Consider the following 16,820-nt stretch of genomic DNA (forward strand, 5'->3'; position numbering starts at 1 on the left):
AGAACAGAGTAGCATTGTGTAGCATTGCTGACAGACTCCAGTGAGTCACTTTTCTGATCTCAGTTATCCATTAGGTGCCATTTAGGGAAGCCTTCCCCACAGGAGCCTCCCCAGGAATCCAGCAGTGCCCTGTGGAACTTTGCTGTGAAATGGAGCAGAACAGCCATATGGGGCACAGGCCAGCCTTGACCTCTGCTCAGTGGAGCAAGAGCTGTGTCATGGGGATGAAACAGCAAAAGGGATGGTTCAAATACACCTGGGAGGGCACAGGGACAAAGGGGACAGCAATTCAGGAGCAGTAAAGACACATTTTCTTCCAGAGACATCAGCTGATAGCTAAGATATGTCTCAAATAATAATTGAGGCAGATATAAAAACTTTAAAAATGTATCTGTGAACTTCTGTCAGCTGGACACAAAAAATATGGATCAGTATTAAGGAAGGCTCAGCACAGCTTTGGGTATGTGTGTCACACATGACTGTAAAAGTGCAAGATAAATGACTAAATGACCTGATGCTATGAGATTTACTGTCCTGAGCACAAATCTGACTGAAGAATACCTGTAAAATATCTGCTAACTATTTATTATGAAACTGCACATCTGATACAGGGGGCCTCAGAACAGTCTAAGCAGTAACAGCAACAAGCAGTACAGTCACTAATCACCATAAATGCAAAAGACATTACACAGAAAGGGAGTCATGAGAGAAAGATTCAACCTACCCAAAGTAAGAATCCTAAATTAAAGTCCAAGAGCAAAAGTGTAAGTTCTAATATGTATAAATGCACTAAGTAGAAGTGGGTAAAGTAAAACATGAGATAATATGTGCAACAGGCTGCATTTGAGAAGGAGACAATAACATGCTGAAATCTACATAGTATTACCTTTTTGTGTGTCCCCCCAATATCATCTGAGCAAGGCAGGTGCCAGCAGCTAACATGGAATTTAGTCCCTTTGTCAGATGCACGTTATGTTGTTTCAACTTTGTATAACTTTACAGAAAAGTAAATTAATTCTTAGCATCAAAGGGACACTCTCATTTATGTTCTAACAACATCTTATCTGCTGGAGAACCTCAACTGAAAAAAAAATCCCTCCATGAACTCTCAGCACAAAACAGCAGCAAAATCATGGTCATGATGAGACCTGAGAATGGCAGGAGAAATGGCTGGGTGGTACCACACACTACATTTCAAACATTAGCTAGAGAATCCAGGAATATGTTTTGCATGTGAAATATTTTCTATTAATTTTCTATTAAGTTAATATGACTTAATATGATTGCTTGCATTAACTAAGCCCTTTATGGTTTCTTCATCCTCTCCTTCAACTGAAGTATCAATGGCAAGTGATAACTAAGCCATTTACCAACTGAATACATTCAAGATCCTCTTAATTGTGAAATAACTGAAGTTAAACCCTGAGAATTTTCACTCAGAAGAAACACACACCAATTCAGCTGTGGTGGTCAGAAAACAGCTTCATAACAACCTTATTTTTCATCGCAGACACAGAAATAAGTACACTGACTAGTGGAAAAGCCAGACAAAACTGTGCATGATGAATCTTTCTCTCTACCAGCAAAGAAAAATCATCTACTAAATACTTGGCTGGTCAAGCCTGGTGTACCACGGTAGAATTGTTACATTTGCACCATATTTCAAAATCACAGAGTAGTTCATTTCCTCCCAGTAATGATTAAGTTATGATGTGCTCCAGTTGCCATCACCTGGAGAGAGGACAGTTCTTTCCTATTACATATCAAAGTCCTGGAGTTCACTGTCCAAGACCCATCCAAGATGCCCAACAGAGATCTCTGTCTCTAAGTTTCTCTTATACTGAAAACTGAGCAGGTTATGTGATGATGGGAATCCTGTTTAAAATTGTTTTCTCAGTCCTCTGTCCCCCTAGCAGAAGACAGAGTTCATGAAGTATATAAGTTCTGCAAGGAACACCATCCTGTTTACTCAGCCTAGACGTAACCATTGGTTGAAATATTTAATCCAACAATCCTAAACTTTGTACGACAGGAATATGTGCAATTAACTCAAAAACCTCTGAAGTAAAATTTAACTTCAGTAACATGGGACTAGTTCACTGCCACTGCTGTTGTATAATGTGAGCATTTGGCTCCTTTGGCAGGTACCAGCAGTGAGCAGCAGGCACCGGTTCGGCCGTAGGCGATGGCTGCCTTCTTCTCCAACCTGGTGAGTACCTGCTCACATCTCCTCAGGCCTCTGACCTACAAAAGACAAGGATAACATAATACTAGAGATTCAGGTTCTTTAAAGAGTTTAAATTCCTTTGTTACAGAGACCACCTTTCCTTTCTGTGTTTAAACATCACAAAGAGTAATGGGGCTTAGGGCCATGAAGATCCTGTTGCATTGTCTTTTCTATGCAACAAGAAAAAATGAAGTAATGAAATGACATGAAATGATATGACACGATGAAATGAAATGAAATGAAATGAAATGAAATGAAATGAAATGAAATGAAATGAAAATCTAACAACAGCTCTGGCTCTTCCAGCATTGACTATGATACTTTACTTTGTCTTCTAAATTACTGAAAACAATACTAAATATTTAGCACTGTGATTAGTTCCCAAAATAATGAATATGGTAATGGTACAGCAAAGGGCTAAGAAATCATGACATAAACTTTTAAATTAATTATTTTCTTCACTTCATCAAAAGGTAGTTAATATAATCCATCAAGAGTTTCCATAATCTTAAAAAGGGAAGAAGTGATACGTCTCATCATACTTTATGGTTTTGTGTACATTGGTTGCTATTGATTGCAGACAGGGAAAAGGATTGCCTCTTCCCCAAGTCCAGGACTGCCACCTTCATCCAACCAACCTGTCAGATGTTGCCAGCACACAGTGAGGGTTGTACTGTCATGAGCATCTTTTCAAACTCCTTTTCCTTCTTGCTAGCAGAGTGATGGATTATCACCCTTACACCCGTGTTGTTTGCTCTGGCACTGTGGCTGATGGTTGGACTTTGGCAGCAGATTAGGGGGATTTTGAAAAATGTTTGAATTCAAAAGGACCTGAAGTGGACAAAGAGGAAGGACCAGTGTGGCTACAAAGTCTCTGGCCTTGCACAAAACTAGAGTAGTGAGAAGCTGATGGAGCATTTTATTTTTGCTTTGCAGGTTCAGTTCCGGGGACTACTTCAAATGATCTTAGTGCTGGGAATTGGTGGTAGCTTCCCATATGGATTCCATATTTCTGTCATCAACTATCCCTCTGTGGTAAGTAGCCATCTCTCTGAGGCTGAAACCACAAAGGCCTGAGCCCTCTGTTTTCCCATAAATCCCAAATTTACTGAGCACTCAGCTGATATGTCCAGGCCTTTTCTTTGGCTAACAGTAACATCACATGTGTAGAGAGCTTCTCCTCCTTTAAGGGCCTGGATAGCATTTTCTGTTTTAAATAAGCTCTTGCCATGTAGAGTACAAGCCTCCAAAGGAGGGCACACAATGAACTCTCAGCATGCTCAGCAGGAACCTGAGCAATACAGACTTGAAGAATTTGCAGTGTAATCTCAATTAACTTTTTTACTAAAAAAGTCTCAAAATAAGTCTAATATGAGAACCACTGTCTTGACCTGAAGTACAACAGCCAAATGTGAAGGGATCTTATACCCATTATTCATCATAATATCCATTATCAAGGCAAATCTCATTTTATTTTTCAGCACATCAGAAAGTTCATTAATGAAACCTGGATAGATCGACATGGCTCTCCCCTCCATCCTGAGACAGTCATGCTGTTGTGGTCCTTCATTGTATCTGTGTATGGGATAGGAGGATTCCTGGGAAGCCTCTGCTGTGGGTACCTGACTACAAAATACAGGAAGTAAGTGCTTCTTGTAACAGCTCAGCAGTCAAAAAGTACAGGGAAATACTAAGGTGGACAAATAAGTCCCTTCTTTTTGGTTGAAGCAGTCCTGTTGGAGACAACTCATTTGGTTTCCTGGCACATCCACTTTTTCTAAGCACTTTTCTGTCCTATTTATCTGCCCTCCCCAGGAAACTGTGTTCTGTAAGGGCTGCAGCCATCATCACATCACCAGATCAGTGCCTCTGGAGCAGTGGCACGGGATCACATTCTCTTCAAGGTCCTCTATAAGTCTCATAAAGACCTCCCAATCTTTACAAATTCCAATAGAGGAGCAGTGTGTCTTGTGTTGTAGTACATTATATGCAGTTACTCAAACACCTGGAAAATATCCATATGTGACAAAGAAGAGTCAGACTTCCATTTAAATAGACTCATTTTGAGGTGGTGACATTACATTAAATATTCAGATCTACTCTAGCGAAAATAGGGAGTGAGGAGAAAAACAAATTGCTTGTAATTTCACTGTAAAGATATAATCAGCACCAAAACAAATGTCCAAGAGATACCTCTGTTCTTGGCAATCCATTTTACTGAAATTCCAAACTATCTTTGCCACTGGACAGATGATGGCAAAGTAGAAGGAAGGATTCCTCACCAGTCTGGTCTGTTCTTGGTGCCTTGTGTGTAACACCACTAATTTCATTTGCAGAGAAATTGGCAAACTTATCTTCTTGGTGTGACCCACCTAAAGATCTGCTCCACAACACACTGATCCAGGGGCCCCTCATTTGGGTCTCAACAAACCATCTTAGCCTGCCTGCAATTCTGTTCTTTCCTGACAGGTAAGTGCCCCCAAGAAATTTCTTGTGGGACACTGCCTCATCCCACACCTGAGAGTCTCCCAAGGCTGGAAACAAGATCATGTACCTCTCCCATGGGTTATTTAACATGGAGTAGCCTAATTGCTGAATCACAGCCTGAACACAGAGTCTCTGTGATCCTTAACGTGTGCAAGGGGGCTCTTGTCTAACAAGCCACAGCAAAACATCTGAGTGCAAAAGACTTTGAGACACCAGGGTGGTGAACACACCAGCCTGCAATTCTCACATAGTGACTTTTGAAATGAAATAAAGAAACTCTAAAAAACCTCTGCCATCTCAGATCATGCATTTAGCCAAGAATGTCTTTAGTATGGGCAATTCTAGAATGGGACCTGTGGACTCAGACTATTTCTGGGAACAACCTGACATTTTATAAAGACTTACAGGCATTTAAAAATCTTGATGACAAACTGGGCCAGTCCTTCAATCTTTTTTCCTACTTGTGCTGTGGAAATGCTGAGAAAGTTCCAACTGTTTAATTCTAACCTAAAAAATGTATTAATTCAAATCTAAAAGGTCCTCAAATTTTAAAGAACCATTTTGACTATCCAAAGTCAAAATTATTTCAGCCATTCCTCAAAAGAGTAGGAATGGCTCTACCATGCTTCCTGTCACAGCAAGAGTAGTCAAAAGAGTACAAGAGGTTCTCATTACACATTAAATTCTCAAGGTGTCTTTTTTTCTTTATTTTTCAGGAAAAAGTGCCAAATGTTCACCAACCTGATCATGTTGGTAGCTGCACTTTTCATGGCCCTCAGTAAAACAGCCAAATCCTTTGAGATGATTCTGGTTGGGCGCTTTCTCTATGGCATTGGCTCAGGTATGTCACCGTGGCCTGCAGGACTTGCTGTCCTGGGGTTGTCTCTACAGCCATCCTTGAAGAAGAGATTTTAAAGCAAATACACCAGGCACTCAATAAAAGTGAAAGATATCATCATCTTTTGCAAGAAATTGTAATCTAAATACCAGAGTGAATGGAAACAATATAAGAGAGGATGGTGAAATACTTAAGCTTTTCTAAATATTTTAACTGTTATTTATCCTGTCGTTATGTTCAAGGTTTTTCTCTCAATATACATCCTCAGTATGTAGGAGAGATTTCACCCAAGAAGTTGCGTGGGTTTACCAACTCCACTGTTGCTGTTTTTCTGACCCTGGGAAAACTCGCAGGACAGGTTGTTGGACTACGGTAAATTCTCCAATTTTTCTATCAGGTTACACTAAAAGTAGAAATGTTTCTATAACTTTACCCTCTCACCTAGTCAGTGACTGAGAAACACTCTCCTCCTCCCCCATACGAGCCTTAGCTTATGCCAGAAGGAAAATGTTGATGGTATTTGAGAGAAATACAGTTTTAAATATAGAAGGCAGAAAAATACTTACACATAATCTGATTTCTTCTTATTTGCACACTCTTTCTACTAGGAGACTTCCCCTTCAAAATTCAGTGCACTTACATGACAAGTCTTAGCAAGATGTTTTGCTCTTGTGGCCAAGCAGTGGTCAAATGAGTCTCATCAGCTCTCTAGACATTACACTGGGTTACAATGATATTCAGAAAGGTTTTCAAAATATCAGATAATTCCTTTAAAATAAATTGTCAGAAATAAAAATAGCCAAAGTTGTGAAGTCTGCCAAATTGAAATTCAGGGGTTAACTCTAGTGAACCCTTGAATGGAATCTGAGCAATCTTTATCACTCAGAAAAACTTCCTGAACATTCATTGCATTATTTCAGCATGATTTTGTTTCACATACACTTTCCAGGGAGATTTTAGGAAGCGAAGCTTTGTGGCCATGGTTGTTAGCATCTAGTGGACTTTCAGCATTGCTTCAACTGGTTACCCTCCCATTTTTCCCTGATTCACCATCCTACCTCCTGATACAGAAGGGTAATGAGGAAGCCTGCAGGAAAGGTAGAGTGTCTGCTTTCCTCACTTACTTCCCTTCACCTGCTCTGTCACAGTGAGAGGCTCTGCAGAGGACGAGGCAGGGCAGAGCTGTGCTGCACAGTGAGGGCCATGGAGCACAGGCAGTTTCACATACCACAGCTGAAGTACCCATGGCGATGTCTGCATTAACCTGGGCTCATTCAGCCTCATGCAACCCATGAAGGCAAGAAACACAGATGTAGATCAGCATGTCTGACATTTCCCACCTTGGTGGGCACTGCTTTATTTCTTTAAAGGAAATGGTTCAGGCACTTGTCCTTCTTCGTATTATTAAAAAAAAAAAAACAACCTACTAAAATGTTAATTTTGTTTACAGTTAAGTAAACTCCACATTAGAAAGCTGTGCTATACTGACAACCAGACAGGCAAAATCCTTCCAATTGCCCACTGCCCCTGCAGCAACCAGATGGCAGAAGCAGCACCAGCACAACCACCTACTCCAATGGAGAGGCAGCCTAAAGGGTTTAATGTAACCTCTCCTGCTGGAGCTGTCCTGGTAGGATAATCCACTTCCCTTTTTCTCCCCTGCAGCCATCAGGAAGCTCTGGGGGGAAGGAGACCACCAAGCAGAAATTGATGACATTATGAAGGAGAAGGGTGCAATGACCAGCACGAAGACCTTGCGTGTCCTTGAAGTAATAAAGGAGCGATCTTTGCGCTGGCAGCTTTACATTTTGATGACTGTCATGACCACGCTGCAGCTCTGTGGAATCAATGCAGTTGAGTGCTCTCTTCATCCCCAGGACCAGCATTACAAACCTCCCAAAGTCAATGTTATTAAACCAGCTTAGAATTGTATCTCAAATGCAACACTTTATTTCACAGGGTAATTTTCTCTTTGCATTTTTCAGATATACTTCTATTCTTTTGAAGTATTCCGCACAGCCAAGTTTGAAGAATACCTTATCCCATACGTGTCCCTGGGAGTTGGGTTGTGTGAGTGCTTATCCTCCATACTGTGTGTAAGTCTTTTCAGATTTGAGTTTGATGGAAAATTTTTAAGTGGTCAACAATTGTGCTTTTCCTTTCTTATAACTGGGCTCAGAGAATTTTTGCATAACCTAAGCCAGGTCTTCCTGCTTCTGCAAAACCACAGGCATGATACAAAGAAGTTTTTTTCCCAAATTCTTTGCATGAGTGTTTATATCTTTAGACTCAGTTTTTCTGCAAAATAATAATTTTCTGATGTTCTGGATTAGATGTGTGTGCACAATTTGACATATGACAGCATGCAAGAGAGGGAACTCTAATTACATATTAGGATTGCTAAACACAGCATAATTAATAATGAATTAGTTTTGAAGACACTAATCAAATTCATTAGGAACTAAGAGACTGAAATGACACTGATTTATGGCTATTATTTAGACAAGCTTTCTGCACAGAACACATGGAGACAGGAGGAATTATTCCTTTGAGAACTGGGGTTTGTGTTCCATGTTTTCTGCTTTCCAGAGCACCCTCATAGACCGGTTTGGGAGGAAGGTGCTGCTCTGGGGTGGATACTCACTGATGGGCTCTGTGCTGGCCCTGCTCACCATGACCCTGTCACTGCAGGTAAAGAGGCAGCAGCCTCCTGGCCCCTTCCCCAGCCCACCTTTCTGCTCTTAACTTGCAGGAGATGTATAAAAAGTGCAGCCAGTGGCAGGAAGTACAGAGCTCTGCTCATCTGCCCTGTGTCTAATGGTTTGATGTCACTGGTTTCTCACTTTTAGCATCGTTTTTTCTGGATGCATTACTTCAGTGTTATCTTGATCTTTCTGTTCGTTGTCTTCTATGGAATTGGACCATGTGAGTACATCAGTGGCTATGCTGGGAGGAAATCTGATATTTTATTGGTTGGCAACACAACTGGCAGAGGAAGAACAGGCTAGTGCCTTGCTAAAAAGTTATTGAAATTGAGGAGGGAAGGGCAGACAGGTACAAGAGGGAGACAGAAAATGGATACAGACACCTCAGATTTCATTGCTGATCCCATAACCAAAATAATTTAAAACAGTATCATCTTCTCCAGAGGGTGTGAGATAGAAATTTCAAAGTAATTTCTAAATAAATCAGCTAAAAACAGGATTCTAGGCATTGCCAAGTATGTCATAGTAATCATCTTCAATAACTTAACAAGTTAAGGTTATGCCTACCAACATGCTCCAGGTGGAAGTGGCCACAGGAGCCAAAAGGTTTTATAAACCATTGCACCAGTAAAAACAACCAGTGCAATATGGAGCTGCACAGATCCCCTGATATCTGAGAAAGGATTCCAGTAAATACAAGAGGAACCTAAATTAACTGCTGGATTCCATTTCTGGAATCAAGGTCTTTCACCCTCATAGCAGAGGTCACCTATCAACAGGTCACCTATTCTGCCTGTCTGTCATCTCTGCCACTGCCATTGAAAGGAGCTTCAGCAGAAGCAAGGAAACAAACAAACCTGGTGTGTGTTTGGCTTTTCTTTTTCAGCTGGAGCCACCATATCTGTGATGGTTGAAATCTTCAGCCAGTCATACAGACCATCAGCCTTTCTGATTGTTGGCTGCATCAACTGGATGGGACTGTTCGTACTTGGGATGATTTTTCCAGTAATTGTTGTAAGTGGCTCTCACAGGATTCCTCTTTCCAGGCTAATCTATTTCCAAATGCTGACAAGGGGCAAAATAACAGCAATAAATTGCAATGACATACGAAGCTTAGGGAACTGTCCAAACACCAAACCTGCTCAGAAATTCCCCAGCCTTCTCAAGGAGCAGCAAACGGACTCAGGTCAGACATGGCCAGTGGAAACTCCTGTCCTGGATTGTGTGTTGAGCACACCTTTGAATTTGAACTTCTAAGACACAGGCTTGCATTAAAGGGCAGAGAAATAGAAATGAGTTTCTTATTTTTCTTACACTGTCTGTATTTCTGCTTGCAGGATAACCTTGGACCCTTCTGCTTCCTTATCTTTTTGGGTATCCTTGCTTTATCAGCTATTTTCATCTACCTGTATCTTCCTGAGACTAAGGGAAAGTCAATCATGGAAATAAAAGCAGAATTCAACAAGCTGAACTTTGGGAAAAAGGAAACCTCTGTCACTGAAAATAACTTTCCCAAGGAACAAGTGTCTTGCACCAAGCTCTGAATGTTCAGAGAAAAAAAAAATTGCATCTCTTAAAAAAGACAGGAAATAATGTTGCAATAGAACTAAAAAGGAAACATTAAAAACAGACTTCAAGCTTTTCTGTCTCATTTATTTTTTCTTTTTTAAGATAGATACGAAACTCATTATTCTAGAGTAACACTAAGTACCTCATAAGCAGGAACCTGCTGGCAAACAGCTCAGAGAAGAGTATCAGAAATACAAAAGAACAAGTAAAATGTTTTAAGAAGACAAACCAAGGTAAAGAATGATTAAGAAAGCTCAATGACCAACAGTCATGAGGCTGGAGAAACACAGAAGTTGAAAATGTTTGGCTGACAGGCATGCAGAGGAAAAGCTAAACACATGGTTTAGGGTGACCCAAACAGATACAGATTAAAAACTTAACACCTCAAATTCGGAAAACAGGTTTCAGCATGACAAAAGATAAATGCATTGAAAGTGAAATTTGCCATGCAACAGTCCTGGAGATGCAATGGAAATTTCAGTGGAAAACATCCTGGTAACTCTAGGCAGGGAGAAGGACCTGCTAAACTGAGATATTCTTGCATACAAAAGTGAAATGGCTGCTATAAAATAAAGCAGACTCTGGAGAGCATCTCTGGTGTCTGAGGAACTGATTTCCAACCTGGTGCACCAGCTTCTGGGAATTACATCAGATGTTTTCACAGAAGAAAGAGTTTGTTTTGGAAGTGTTTTTCTTGTTATGTAAGCAAGCTGGGAATAACAACTGATTATTGTACCCAGCAGTAAAAATAGGTTGTGAAGATCATTGGAAATAGTCTAAGTTTTTCCAAGTGACCAATAACAAGTATAGGGTGACTTGTAACTAAACACTTTGGATCATGCCACCTGCTTTCCTCGAGCCACTGAAGAAAAAATCAATATTACAAATTACATCTCCTCTCCTTACAGATGGAGGTGTCACTTGGGTTTGTTTTTAACACTTTGGCTTAGGAAATATACCCTGAAAAAGCTTTTTGTAAACCAGATTTTATTTCTAGGTTTTTTTAGGGTATTTATTATTTTCAGAATGCATACAGGAAACACAATCCACAAACGTGGGCTGTAAATGAACACTGACACAGTAGTTTCATCTGCTGACTTTTTATTTGCTGACTTTTTACAGCAAGGGTGCTACAGTGAAGGAACTAACTTAAAATTAACATGCACCACACAATCATAGAATGGATTGGGTTGGAAGGGACCTTAAAGATCCCCTAGTTCCACCCCCCTGCCCCATGAGCATGGATGCCACCATTTAGGTCAGGTTGCTCAGGGCCCAGTCAACCTAACCTTGAACACAATCAGCTTCAGCATGTTCATGCAGGAGTTTTCACCATTAAAAAGTATTTGCTTCAATTACACTGTTCAATACAAGCATTTAGAAAGCTCTCCCTCTTTTCTGCTGCCTGGAGGAAATTGAGTGAGTAGAAAAACTCTTAACTCAGAAACTATTGGGCATAAAGACACCCATCACTTTTAACATGGAGAGATCATCAAACCATTTATTTTATCCCCATCAGCATTTTCAATCTGCTTTCCCCACACCTCTCACTGTGAGCACCCCCTACCAAATGCCATATGATCCCTCTAAATCACTTGTCTCATGTAAGGCTCCTCTAGGCAGCAGTGAGAACTGATCCCAGCCTTGCCACACACTCCCTCCCCTCTGGATAGAAGCTGCTCATGTCAGAAAGCCTGTGGATTTCCTATCTCTCAGGAGCTATGACTGTTATGGAACTATTTGCACAACAAAGGAGCAAGTTGAAAACAAGCCTTGTCTGAGCATGTAGAATCCATCCCCACAGCGGAAAACCAAAACTCTGGGTTTAAGGCATCTTTGTCCTGACTTAGTCATGGTTCAGGAAAGGTCTGCACAACATGTGTCGCTGTGGGATTTTTGTTATGGTCTATTCCACAGAGAGAGTTTAGGACCTCACAACTGAATCTTTCATCCAATTTTTAAAAAATAATTGCTAGACTTGCATAAAGAGGTGCATTACAACCTACACTCAGTCTCTGGAATGCTTTTCCACTGGTTTTGTGATTGGGCTATATCCAAATATGAAGTGTGATTTTGGACGCTTTGGTTTCCAGAGTGCAGAAGTTGGGTTCCTTTGCAGGGCAGGGCATTATCGGCTGTCTGCAGATGGCACATCCATCCTCACGTCTCCTCGGACACTCCCACCCCTCTCAGTGCACCTGCTGCAGGTGTCACTATTTAGAGTCTCCTGAGGTGTTTACTGACACAGTGGGCTGAGCCAGCTTGTGGGTGAGTTAGAAATAAAGCTGAGAATGAGGCGAGTTGAGAAGAAACCTGCTTGTGATCCAAAGATGGCTAAATTCATTGTTAACACAAATCTAAACATGGATAAAGTTCCAGAATGTTTTGCAGGGGAGCTGACCCAACAGTTATCAAAAGCATTGGGCAACCCAGCACAGGTCAGTCCATTTGCTGAAATGTTTTTCACCTTTAGTCAGCTGTGCCTGAGCTGTTTCTGAGTGATAGCCTCGATAAATTAATTTAGCTAATGACTCACCAGTATTTGCAGTCTTCTCTCTGGGAGAACATCAAATACTTGTTCACTGTAACTTAGTTTTAGTAACGTTTCAAAACCTGGAGTATTCAAACTAGCTTTATGTAGGATGGTATTTCATGTAGTTACCTGTGTACATGGAGACGCTGGATGTATGTGGGTACGTGTCCACAGGTACCTGTGAATACCTCTCAAGAATCTGCCTGACTGAAAAGCAAACCTCATCCTCCACTTCCTTGCTGAGTCCTGTTGAATAAGTGCCTGCTTTTTGCCACCAAATTGCCTGTAGCCTAGTGGTTACAGTTGAAGTAAAAAAATTATTTATTCAGCTTGCTTGGACATCCGGCAAAAATATCCGTGTGTCATCCTGCTATTTGTAGTCAGAATACCAGAGCAAAAGCTGCCTGCTGGTTTCACTACCAAACTGGAGAGGTTTTACCTACCAAAACATATGGCAATATGCTACTGAGATGAAGTCCTGAAATACTGGTATTGAGGGTCTTATGAGGATTTATACAGTTATTATTCTCTTAATACTGACTGGTCACTACTCACTGTATCAGCTGCTTACTCAAGATTGTTAAATAGGAAAAACCAGAAGAAAACTTCTCTACAGAGCTCCAAATTTCATAACATGAGCTGTACCTCAGTTGCTGTAGCAGCAGGAACTTAAGTGGATTAGCTGTGGATCTGTAGCCACTTCTTTAAGCACCATTTCTGCATTTTCACATGCCCATCTTCAGAAAATGTTTATTTTGCTTTGGGAGTGATGCTTTGAAACTATACAAAGAATGAAGTTTTGGTGCCTACAGAAAGGGCTCTGAGGGCTCCCCAGCAAACCTTTCTCTATGCACTGGGACACCTGAACACTTAAATTCTTATGTAAAATTGATGTGTTCTATCCCTCTTTAAAAAAAGCCAATTTTTATCAGTCTAGCAAACAAGTACTTGCTGCTGGGGGGGCAAGGGGTGTGTCTTGCATAACAGCTTCTGAATATAAAGCTAGAGGCCAGGGCTGGGATGCAGCTGGAATAGGTTTGTGCAGCTGTGTGGAAGGGATATGTAATGGGACTTAGAAATATACAGGGAATAACAAAGAGATTTTTCTGAAGAGGACATACAAGATCTTCGTGACAAAGGAGGCAATAGGAAAGGGAGAGTCTCTTAGTTATAACACAGAAAGAAGGAAAGGATTAGGATGGACTGGAATGCAGAGCTTTCCTCTCACAGGAAACTGTACCATTTGGGAAAAATAAGGATTTTTAATCAAGTAGGGGTTTTTCCCACTGGAAGAACTGTTCCAAATATTTTTCAAAGTGCTTTAAGAAGAAAATAATGCTGATTAATACTTCAAGTCGATTTTTCTTTTAATAGTGATAACCTGCTTCCTGGGTAGATGTTAAAGGCACGGATGTACCTACATTTGGCATAAAGTCGAGAGCACATGGTGTCCAGACAGGGGAGAACAGGGCCAAGCAAGTGGTACCTCAGCAGGATCTCCTCGGCTTATCCTGTCCTGCTGTGGTCTGATGCACCTTACACCCAAACAAACCCTAAATGATGGCCAAGACTAATTACCCAGACAACTCCTGGTACTTGGGCCAGCTTGTTTTACCAGGAGGGTGAATTGGTGCCGAGTTCCAGCGAGGCGCTGCTAATGAACGTGGGTAAGAAGAGCAAGGACCAGCTGGATGCCAGAGGAGCTGATCCCCAGATTCCCCAGGCTGTGGATCTGACACTGTGTGTTAGCAGCAGGGAAAGTCGCGGGCTGGTCATTAATATTAACATAGATACTTTTTTCTGGTTTTCCTGATATCAAGAACAAAAGCAGGATTAGGCTGTATTTTGTTTAATGAGGGGGATGTTGATTTAGGCCTCTGCTGTGTCAGTTCACATTTACCTCAGCAGGAAAGACTGCAGCAGGAGCCAGTGAGGTGCAAAATCTCTCTGGAACGCAGTGCAGCAGCAGTACCACTGCACACCCCCTCACCCCTGACCTTCCCACACAGGCAGGGAGAGCCTGGTGGCTCAGAGGAGGTGCTGGAGCTCCTGGAAGACCTGGACTAGGAAGCATAAAAGCTATGGAGTCTTTGTACTGGCCTTTGACACAGCAGTGGGTATCTTGGAGTAGAATGCAAATCTAGACAGTAAGATGTCAACAAATGAAAGCCTTGCAGATGAAAAATATGTGCTTATTTGCACTGCAGTTTAGGTACACAAATGCCTTCCTGGATTTTCATAACTTTTCTTAATATGGCAAAGAAAATAACATTCATTTTCTTCTTCCAGCAGCATCTAGCAATACAGATCTCTCCTGATCATGAGATGTCCTTTGGTGGTTCCACAGACCCCTGTGCTATGTGCTTTCTCTACAGCATTGGAAAGACAGGGGAGCAGGAGAACGAGATCTGCTCCAAACTGCTTTGTGACCTGCTGAACAGACAGTTGAAAATACCATCCGACAGGTGAGCTCATATGGCAACTTGTCTGACATGACTTTCCACAGAGACTGTTAAAACTATTCATCCCAGGCTGGTCCTTTGGTGTTCTCTATTAATGTGCTGATTGAAGAGTTTAAATGCCAACTCAACTGAGCAACTCCCCAGCTAAAAAGAAAAAAGGAACCATTGCATGAGCTGCAGTGCAGATGTCCAGAAGCTGCACAATTCCTTGGTTAAAACGATGTAGGTTCAGGCACTGTATATAGCCACAGATATCATGTGCAAAAGACCAGGTACACAACACTTTGATCACTAGGAACTCCAGAATGCAAGTAGATGAGGCATTAAAAGGGGCAGGAGGAAGGGAGTGTGAGGCCTGAGAGGGATAAAGCCCCAGAGAGAGTCTGCAGTGTGGCTGAGTCCTGGTGCAGGAGCACCCTGAGCAGCCTGCAGCACTCTGCTCCCAGCTGCTAACGGTGCCTGTCTTCTCTTCCAGAACCTACATCAGCTTCTTTGACATCAGTCCCGGCAATGTAGGCTGGAGCAACTCCACCTTTGCTTGAGGTGTCCTGGGGAAATCACAGCTTATTCCTGAACCCTCCCCGTGGTTTGAGAACTGCAGTTCTAGTCACCTTCTGCCACTTGCCAAATGCAAAAGGCATTGGTACCTTAGTTGCTGCTACCCACTGCTCTTTAACATCCTGCCTGCTGCTTAAACAAAAAATGCAACAGAAACCTTATGACTGGGACCTTCTTGTTACTCTGGGAAGTTGTAACTACTACTTTGGGAAGTCACTACTCTGTAGTTGAGATGGAGGGTGCCCTCTCAAAATATTCTTAACAGAAGCTTTTCTTTCAAAGAAAGTTTAGTTGTATATGAAAATGAACACTCATTTTGCCTTTTCCCTGTCCATGCTTAAGAGCTAAATTTAAAGAAGAGAGAAATATATCTTTACCTGGTTTCAAAATGTATTTTAGTTAATAGATGTGGCTACAAATGTTGCACATGGACCTCTCTTCAGAAGGAGAAAAGACATGGTTACCTCTTATTTAAAAGGATGGATTGCAGCCGGGGTCCTCTTTAGGCCTAACACTACAGGGATACCTAGCTGAGCAGCAGAAAAACTTGGGCTGTGAGTCTTCCAGGGCTCAGCATAGGCAGAGGGAGTGAGTGGAAAAAACCACTGTTCACTGCTGTGCCCTCCCCTTTTCATCCATTGAACAATTTGTAGTGACAGCGAAGATTAGAGCACAGCTCAGAATGAGGCAGAGGCACAGCACGCCACAGTGTGCCATTCCTAGGGACTGAAGTGGTGAATTAATTATGAAAAGAAGATTTGCATACAAATATTTATTATTTAAGCCCTTGGTCAGATGAGATCATTTGCTTCCAAAGTAAAATAAAAGATTGAGTAGAGATGTTTCCTGAAATTCTACAGTTAAATGTATTGTGAGTTTTTTCTGGAAGAGCAAACCTTATCGCACCCCTGTTCTGAACTCTATTGTTAACATCCCATTGTGTCTCTACCACAGCTTTGCTTTGCAGCCACAGACTTTAAGCACAGACCTGCAGCTCAAACAACAAAAATGCTTTGTTGGGATAAGAGATGAAGCTGCTTTGGTGAAAGCTTCTTAGTCAGGGAGGCAAAAGAGAATGAAATTGCAGATGTCTCTCCATTGTGTGGCAGCATAGCCAGGGGCTGCTGCTCTAGGCCTGCCAGGGCAAGCACACCAGTGGTGACATTGCTCTCAAGCTTTTCTCCCTGCTCAGGTAGAATTCCCACCCCATCTCCATGCACAAACCTGGGAGGCAGGAAGGTGAGAGGAGTAAGTGGGACTATGCAATAGGAGGGAACTGAGGATGCCAAAAGAAGGAAACTTAATCAGTTCTTAGTTGCTGTTCTTAAGCACAGTTAATCACCAGAAAAGGAAGTGTTCCATTTCTCAGCATTATAATCTGTGTCATGCCAACACATTCCCGTGTGGCACCATCCCTCACTCCTCATTCAGGGCTCTGAGT

The 16,820-nt window shown here is 41.7% G+C and overlaps 2 protein-coding genes across 2 annotated transcripts; both read left to right on the forward strand.

The window, feature by feature from the left end:
• The first annotated feature begins 2,076 nt into the window (after positions 1-2,076).
• On the forward strand, positions 2,077-9,894 carry LOC310916604 (solute carrier family 2, facilitated glucose transporter member 11-like). The gene is made up of 12 exons (XM_083874279.1): positions 2,077-2,209; positions 3,164-3,262; positions 3,709-3,869; positions 5,431-5,555; positions 5,795-5,924; positions 6,502-6,650; positions 7,218-7,405; positions 7,538-7,648; positions 8,142-8,243; positions 8,402-8,477; positions 9,144-9,271; positions 9,595-9,894. The coding sequence occupies exons 1-12, from the start codon at positions 2,186-2,188 to the stop codon at positions 9,799-9,801; spliced, it is 1,500 nt and encodes a 499-aa protein (XP_083730405.1). The 5' UTR covers positions 2,077-2,185; the 3' UTR covers positions 9,802-9,894.
• Positions 9,895-12,189: 2,295 nt separating this feature from the next.
• Positions 12,190-15,363, forward strand: LOC310916623 (macrophage migration inhibitory factor-like; the record flags this gene model as incomplete). Its single annotated transcript, XM_083874300.1, has 3 exons — positions 12,190-12,264; positions 14,652-14,824; positions 15,297-15,363. 3 exons carry the CDS (start codon positions 12,190-12,192, stop codon positions 15,361-15,363), a joined length of 315 nt encoding a protein of 104 aa, XP_083730426.1.
• Between the last annotated feature and the right edge of the window lie 1,457 nt (positions 15,364-16,820).

Source organism: Zosterops lateralis (assembly GCF_965231275.1).
Source record: "Zosterops lateralis genome assembly, chromosome: 17".
NCBI classification, from domain to species: Eukaryota; Metazoa; Chordata; class Aves; order Passeriformes; family Zosteropidae; genus Zosterops; species Zosterops lateralis.